General features: G+C 49.4%; 1 protein-coding gene across 1 annotated transcript in view; it reads right to left on the bottom strand.

The window, feature by feature from the left end:
• Window positions 1–8,725, bottom strand: part of Cryl1 (crystallin lambda 1) — a 110,441-nt gene that overhangs the window by 87,605 nt on the left and 14,111 nt on the right. Inside the window, exon 3 of the mRNA XM_005355432.1 lies at window positions 572–698. Within this exon, the coding sequence (XP_005355489.1) occupies window positions 572–698 (127 nt within the window). The remainder of the gene's footprint in view (window positions 1–571; window positions 699–8,725) is intronic.

Genomic DNA, 8,725 nt, shown 5'->3' with positions numbered 1-8,725 from the left:
TCTGTAGACCAGGCTGGTCTCGAACTCACAGAGACCCGCCTGCCTCTGCCTCCCGAGTGCTGGGATTAAAGGCGTGCGCCACCATCGCCCGGCTAAGAGGTGCGTTTTAATCCTATCACTGGGTAAGTACAGCCTTGCCTTCCAGGAGAGTCACCTTAGACAGATTCCCAGGTGGAAGCCCTCATGCCACTCCAGAGTGAGGTCAGCGCCCCCGTCCCCCTACAAATGAGGACGTGGAGCTCGGAAGTTAATATACACACCAAAGCTCCCCAGCCACTACCACTACGTGTTGACGCTGTCCCCTGGCCTGTCTGACCTGAGTGTATTCTAAGCCACAGGCTTCAGGGAAGGCTCCTACCTGCCTTTGTCATTCCCTGAATTGTTCTAGCCCACCCCCACCCCACACTCCCACAATCCCAGCACCTGAAGCACACACTGAACAAAATTCTGATCTGGAAGGTACAAAATGTCCACACCTTCCATGGTGGAATCTTGCCTGCGGGTGCTTCCAGAAAAGCTGGAAGGCAACCCTCCGGCCTCTTCAAACCTGTGAGCCTTGGCTCTGACTCACCTGAATGTGCATGGCGCCCTCTACTGCTTCTGCGAGGTTAACGCAGCCACTGATGAGCGCCGACTGCTGCTCTGCGCTCAGGGAGCCTTTGAGAGAACCAGACTGCTCCAGCGATTTCAGCTCCTTCCTGCAAAGATGCGGAGAACAGTCGCTGTGGCAACTAAAGTCAAACTTAAAGGCAGAGCTGGGCAGACCCAATGCAAATTCACAATGAGACACAGCCTCACAGCTTTTAGATGCTACTATCAAAAAATAAGAAGGAAGAGGAAGGAGGAGAAGGAGGAGAGAGAAGGGAGAAAGGGGGGAAGAGGGAGAAGACGTGATGGTGAAATGTGGAGAGACTCAAACCCTTGTTCCATACTGAGGAAGTAGACAGTGCCTCAACTAGGGAGTCAGCCTGGAGATGCCTCAAAACCATAAAAACAGAAGCACGTGATCCCGCTGCTTTTAGAAAGTCTTTTGGTGGGAGGGGTTCAAATTTGTGCTTATGTGGGTGCACAGAGAGGCATGCACGTACACGTATGCAGTATGTGTGGAGTCCAGGGGTCAGCCATGGATTCTATTCCTCTGGAGCCATGCGCTGCTTTTGGAGACAAGGCTGCTCAGCAGGCTGAGGCTCGCTGCTCCAGCTAAAAGCCCTGGGGATTCCAAGTACACACTACCACACCAGGGTCTTCACATGAGAACTGACCTGAGGTCCTCACACTTTAGAAGCTTCACACGGCAAACACTAATACAGTTCACTATTTCCTCAGGCCCCCAAACACAACCTTGAGGAGGTTCTACACAGCCGGTTCACAGTAGCGCTGTGGAAGCTGGTTAACAGAAAGTAACTGGAGCGTAGACATGTGATTGAATACTATTCGTCCTGAAGGAGGAGGAGAGGGAAGTAAAGCGTGTCCTAGCCAAAAGGAGGACCACTCGGCCTCTAAAGGAGAAGAAACTCTGGCACACGCTGTATGGCTGTTCTTAAAGGCATCGTGCCAAGTGAAACCAGCCATTCACAAAAAGGCAAACCCTGTGACAGGTCACACTTGGTTATGGTACCAAGAGCAGTCAACTAGGAAAAGAATGCAGGGTGCTGGTGCCCAGGGCTGAGGGTTTGGGGAAAGAGGAGTTAGAGGCTACTGAGTGCAGTTTCTGCTCTGGAGGGTGGAGAGCTTCTAGGAACGGTGGTGACAACCACACAGCACACACAGCCCACGCCTCATGCATGCACCGCCTGCTCTTAAGATGATGAGATAACAGACTTGGGGACATGTATTTTGTCACACTGAAACTAACTCCATAGTGGGGTGTGGCTATACCCAACAGTTCATTCTGCTTCCTGCCCCAGTCCCCTGGCATGGGAGAGTCCAGGAAAAGTATCGTTCTAGCCAGGTATAGTGAATCTATGATCCTGCCACTTGGAAAGGCTGAGGCAGGAGGAACATGGGTGTATGAAACCAGACTGGACCACATAGAGAGATTCTGCCAAAGAAAAAAAGGAGAGTTAGGAGAGGGAGCCAGCGCCATGCTGTGTAACCTGTACAGTCACACCGGGCATGCTGTTTGAATACGGAGCCCACATTCTCACAAACTACACTGCCAGCACTGCTCACATGGCATGAACCACTGAGCGGGCAGGGCACACACATGACCACACGCAGCTGCACAGGCACCACCTGGGCCCCCAAGTTATACCACAGATTTTTTACCAGCAAGTCAAACACCTTTTTGATGGAGGAAGGTCATTGGTTAATTAAATAAAGAAGCTGCTTGCCCTGATAGGTTAAAACATAGGTGGATGGAGTAAACAATACAGAATGCTGAGAGGAAGAGGAAGTGAGCTCAGACTCACAGCTCTGCGCTCTGGAGCAGAGACGCCATGCTCCCGGCTCCTGGGCGGACACGGGGATAGCTCTGCTCTCTGAGGCACATGTGATGAAGTTCCGACCCAGGATGGACGTAGGCTAGAATCTTCCCGGTAAGACCTGTGCTAAGACTGGTGCTCACAGATTATTAGAGATGGGCTAGTCCAGGTGCGAGAGTTAGCCTAGAAGAGGCTAGATAGAAATGGGCCAAGCAGTGATTAAAAGAATACAGTGTTCGTGTAATTGTTTCGGGTAAAGCTAGCCGTGCGGGGGGCTGGGTGGCGGGACACAGCCCACCGCTCCTATTACTACACCTTTTAGTTCATTTTACATCACAGGTTTCAGCTTTTGAAGAGGACATACATCAAAATGTTGTGCGTTTATAGAGTCCCATGTGATGTTCCGATACGGGTACATATTGTCTAATGGCCAAATCACAGCACATAGCCATCTCACATTTTGCAAACATTCAAAATCTCTCCTAGGTTTCTGAAAAATATAGCTTGTACAGCACATGGGACACTTGGTCCCCACTGCTCATCCTGCCCCTACCCCTGCCCTTCCTCTCCCTCTTCTCCAGCCTCAGGTAACCACCATTCTACTCTCAACACTTAAGTAAGGTCACATGTGACATTCCTTTCTGCAATCATTTTTGTCTTCAAGCCTCTGATGTCCTTGATCCCAAAGCCAGCAGGGACACACCACAGGGGATCTAGCCAGGTCTGTGGAAATGAGGGGGCCACACACTGCAAGACCCATGGGTATCTCAGGAAGAGGGTGGCAGACAGAGTTCACACAGGGGTCAAGCTTTCCCTGGGCAGTCCAGAGGGAGTCTGGGAAGTGGGCTCTCCATGTTAGATGCTCTCTGAAAGTGGTACAGCTAAGGATCGGATTCCTCAACATCTCACATATGGATGGCCAGACCTATGCCAAGGCTGCGTGGGCAAGGAGCAGCAGGCATTCTTTCCCACCAACAGAGGGGCACATGGCATCTGCGTGGTCCTCGTAATCTTCAGGGCACCCTGTGGCCTTGCTTTTCTGTAACTGGATGCGGTTAGCCTTGCTGGAGCGGAAGCCCTCAGGAGAGCAGGGGCAGCTCTGAGAGCGAGGGAGTCTCATGGCATCGGGGCTGTGACCTGTTTAGTTTCGGTTTCTTCGCTCTGAAAACTATCATTTTGATTTTGGTTTTAGGTATAAAGAGAGTACCTTCTGTTACTGGAAATTAGGGGGAAAAGATGTGTCAAAATATATAAATAAGCTTCCATATTATCTTTAAGCAAAGGGTTTCCATGTGGTGATGAATCTACACTGTCAACTTGGCAGGATTTAGAATCACCCCGTCGCACACCTCTGGGCAGGTCTGCGAAGGTGTGTCCAGAAAAGCTTAACTGAGGAGAGAAGACCCAACTTTGGGCAGTGCCATCCCATGGGCTGGAGGCCCAGACTGAAGGAGAAAGCAAGATGGTCAGTGGCATAATCTCTCCTCGCTTCCTGACTGGGACCCAAGGTGGCCAAATGCCTCATACCCCTGCCGCCATGCCTCCCATCATGCTATGCTGTATCTTTTCTTTGTGAGACAGGGTTTCTCTGTGTAGCTCTAACTGTCCTGGAACTCACTTCATAGCCCAGACTGACCTCGAACTCAGAGACCCTCCTGCCTCAGCCTCCTGGGTGCTGGGATTACAGCTGTGCATCAGTCACCACCTCCTGGCTATGTATCCTTTCTTAAACTGTAAAGCAAATAAACCCTCCCTGCTGATGTTGATTTTTCAAGTATTTTTCCCAGCAACAAGAAAGAGATACACTAATCCATTTCAGAAAACAACCCTGAGGTGGCCATGGGTCGGACAGTGTATGGGTCTCTCTCCTGGCACAGGTGGAAATGGGCACCAGTAGTAGATTGTCAGCACACGGGAGCTGGGTTTTTTATGCAGGCCTCCCTATTTGTCTAATGCTGTCTTTGAACTCAGGATCCTCCTGTCTCAACCTCCTGAGCACTAGAGAACACAGCATACGCAACCACATTCAATTTGGGCCTTCATTCTCTTCTCGTTGTTTTCTTCTCTATTTTAATGGTCTCAAAATTCCATGACAGAGTTTTTCTTTTCTTTTCCTTTTTTTTTTTTTTTTTTTTTGGTCAAGCTGTTTCCATTAAAAAGTACTTGTTTGTAACAGTACTCTAACACACTTTTGCAGGGTTGACCTGATAATGTGCTAGCAATGACTGCAATACACCAATTTACCACTAGATGTCAGACGGACATCAAGATGCAGGGGAAAAAAGCAGGCGTTCCAATCCTGAGGTGTGGGCCCAGCACTTTGGAAAGCAAGAGGTGGAGGATCAGAAGTCATTATCATCACTCTCAGGTACACAGCAAGTCTGAGGCCTGCCTGGGACACGACAGACTGTCTCAAAACCTACAATCTCAGAAGGGAAAAAGAATGTAAACTATTATCACTGTAACGTAAGGGTGTTTAAAAAATCTGCAAAAAAAGTCCTTTTTATTTAACATTTATTTACTCATTCATGGGGGGAGTTCCATGTGAAGGCCAGGTGTCGGGTACCCTTCTCTTACTCTGCCTTATTCCAGGCAGGATCTAGAGTTCACATTTTCAGCAAGGCTGGCAGGTCCCCGCAATTCTGTCTCTAGACTACCATGGCACTAAGGCAGCAGGCATAGGCAAGACCACGTTCTTGGTGTCTGGTCTATGAGTTAGGATCCAAAGCTAGGCTGTCATGACTGTGCAGCAAGTACTCCATCTCTCTGTCCCCAGAGTATCCTTCTATGTAGCCCTGACTGTCCTGGACTTGTTTGTTACTTATACCAGGATAACCTCAAACTCAGAGATCTACCCTCCTCTACCTCACAATGCTGGGATTAAAGGTGAGCACCACCAGGCCCGGCCCAAGTGACGCCATTCTTGAGCCCACATCTTCAGTACCACCTAAGCCTGTACAGCCCTGTCCTGCCGTCAGCATGCTCATATCCAAGCGCCCTGGCCTCAGAAGGTTCAGGAATAGTGATCACCTGGAGCCCGCTGTCTAGAGCCAGCCGTGACGTTCAGACTCCTGCCCGAGTTTTCACATGCAGCTGCTGCAAAGCAGGTCAACTCAGGCTACCTCTGTTTGAGCAGAAAAAACAAGCAAAGGAAGTGAAGCAATCGCCTAACCTGTCACGATGGCAGCCAAGTAAGAGCAGAACCTGTGAACACCCAGATAACCGGGGTGGATTGACCCAACTGAATCCACAACCTGACTGTGGACCTTAAAGCACCAGGCTCAGATTACTCCTGGGCCTGCACCCTGTGTGTCCTTCTGTGACGAGACTGCATCAGCCACGCCACCTGCTCATACTTTATTTTGTATTCCTCACAAACATTAGATATATTATCCCTCCATGAATACATCTATGATGTCTTACATTTATCCTTTCTTAAAACACATAAACTATATATATAGTTATATATAAAGTATATATATACTTTATACTATATTTACACTTGTTATACTCTCTGATAATAGATTTTATGTTTTCCATGTGTAGCCAACGTATAGAAATATAGTAATTTTTTCCTTCCACATGATGCTTTCTCTGCTTCCTTGGGTTCTGACCTCCACAGCCTATGCTGCACCGTCTCCTTCCCACTCCCTCACACACGGTACGCTAGAACTACCAACCCTCGGGTGCGCTCGCCACACTCCTCTGACTAAGCCATCTCCCTTACCTGGGGTGGCACCTTGGGCTCTGCCAGCATACGGTAAACATGGGCTCCAGACACCAACACAAAAGCGAGGGGCTGTAGCGAGCTGCATGGAATCACACCTGATGGAGATGTATAATCAACTCCTATGGCTAAAGTCTGACTTATGCTGTGATCACGCAATGATTATCAGCTGCTTGCATATGCGTGGGCCTAGGGGCAGTGCCCACCTGGCAATCCGGGGTTGGCAGCCCATGCCTACTTAAGGGCTGAGAGAGGTTTGCCCGGGGAGAGAGGTCAAAGAGAAAGGGAGAGAGAGAGAAAGTGAATTAAGTCCTGGAATAAACTGCAGTGAGAAGAGCTCCGGTGCATCATCCTTGCTGGACGAGGTGGGGCGTGACAAGGGGCTATGTTCTGTACAACACATTTGTTTACGGAACACCCGTGGATGATATGGATTGGGGCAGGGAGAGTTCTCCTGGCAGCACGAGGCCACCAGTCCCCAAGCCTCGAAGTCATTGGTGGTTGCTGACAGCAGAAGCCTAGCCAGGGAAGGCATACTAGTCCCCATGTGTCCTGTCCCGGTCCCTGGGCCAGCCATCTTGGTGGGGCTGCATCCCTTCTGTGCCTAGCATTTGGCACTGGGTCGTCCCAGGAAGTCACAGTGGACAACTGTGGACATTTTGATGCACTGTGCCTTCCAGGCTTCTGCTGAGTCACTGCTAATATTGCCCCACTGGCCAGTGCACATGTCCTGGCCCAAGTCCAAGATCAGAGAAGAAAGTCACCTTGTGCTGGGATGATGCTCACATCTGTAATGCCAGGGCCGGCTGGGCTGACACGTGCATGTAATTCCTGGGCTTAGGAGGCCAAGACCACCCTGGGCTACACAATGAGACTCTGCCTCAAAACAAAACAAAAACTACACTGCAAAGGGACCACCAAGGATGCTCGCCTCACAGGCATGAACCCCCAAGTCCAATCCCTAGTACTGCAAAACAAGAAAAAAAAATGTGTGGAGGTATCAACAGGCAGGCAATAATTTATGGCCGTTTTGTGGCCCACTATGCTAGCGAGTGGTTTGTGTTGTTGTTTTATTTTGTTTTGTGACAGTGATTCCTGATCCTCTTGCCTCCACCTCCTGGGTGCTAGGATGCCAGGCACAGACCACCACACCTCACCCACTATCCCAGCTGCTCTGGCCTACCAGGTGTGGGAAAACTAAACGTTCCCCAAGCAGAAAAACAGACAAATCCAGAGGAATCTGGGTGGGAATCCGGGTGGGAGGACAGCTTAGTATGAGGTTCAGGCCAAAAAACAAGTGATCGGGTCGCCCCCAGGGCATGAGTTCAGAAACAGCGTCAGTGGTCAGGAGCCAGAGGACAGGGCCTTGCTTCAGAGATCACCTCAGCAGTTTATTAACTGTTATTATCTGTATAAAAAGCTGAGACGCTGGCAGAGGGAATTGAGTCCCGGTGACCACAGAGAGTAGAAAAGGGCCGATGAGAAATGGAGATGTCACCCAAAGACAGCGATCACAGATGAAGACAGCATGCTCATACCTCAGTGGGGGTGCACAGGCAAATCATGATCCGGAGCCTGAGAACTTGGAGAAATTCAACAAGCTGCAAATTCTAAGAAATAAACACACACTGATCTACAGGCAGGGTTGGCACTCGGCTGAGTGGGTTTCAGCTGCTCTTCATAAAGTGCTCTGAACGCCCTTCGCTCTGAAGGCCTTGAGAGCTAGCACTACTGAGCTCGGAGCAGAGCAAGGGTGAAGTAGGGAGGCACGGGCAAGGCCTCTCCCATAGATGGTAACAAGTTCCCCACTGTGCCTCCCTCCCTGCTAGGAAAAGATTAGTCTTAAATGACATGTTTTCCCCAGGTACTCAGATCTCCTTGTCACATGGCATGAGTTATAATTATAATTTATTTAATGTCTTGTTGTTTTGTTTTTTGAGCCAGGATCTCATTCTGTGGGCCATACTAACCTGGAATTTACCACAATCCTCCTGCCTGAGCTCTTCTAATTCTAGGATTACAGATGTGAGCCACTCACTATGCCTAGCTTCTAATGTCTTAATATTAAAAAAAAAAAAAATCAACTCCTATTCTCCATTTGTTTTACATTTTCCAAATCAATGTGCGCTAGTTCTGCTATTTAAGATTAGTTACCAAGAAAGGGAGTGCACACCTGGGATCTCAGTGCTTTGTGAGAAGAGGCAGGAAGGTTGTAAATTCCAGGATTAATAGATCTTTGAAAACACAGAGGGGCCCGGAGCTCAAGAACACTGGCCTAGGCTCAATCTAACATACAAGGGATTTCTAAGACTGTCTAGAAGAGAGAGAGAGAGAGAGAGAGAGAGAGAGAGAGAGAGAGAGAGAGAGAGAGAGAACGCTCCTACTTGAAGAGGCCAGAAGGGGGCTGTGTGCCCTGAGCTAGACTGACACGCAGTTATCCGCTGCATGAGATGGGCCTGTCAACACAGGTGTTCTTAAAGAGCAGCCAAGTGCTCTAACCACTGGGCCAGCTCACCAGGGTGTTTCCTGCTAGTGCTCTAACCACTGGGCCAGCTCACCAGGGTGTTTCCTGCTA

This window comes from Microtus ochrogaster, chromosome 17 (genome assembly GCF_000317375.1).
Source record: "Microtus ochrogaster isolate Prairie Vole_2 chromosome 17, MicOch1.0, whole genome shotgun sequence".
In the NCBI taxonomy this organism is placed as follows: domain Eukaryota; kingdom Metazoa; phylum Chordata; class Mammalia; order Rodentia; family Cricetidae; genus Microtus; species Microtus ochrogaster.
Note: the sequence above shows the minus strand (reverse complement) of the source record. Positions and strands in the feature narration are given on the sequence as shown.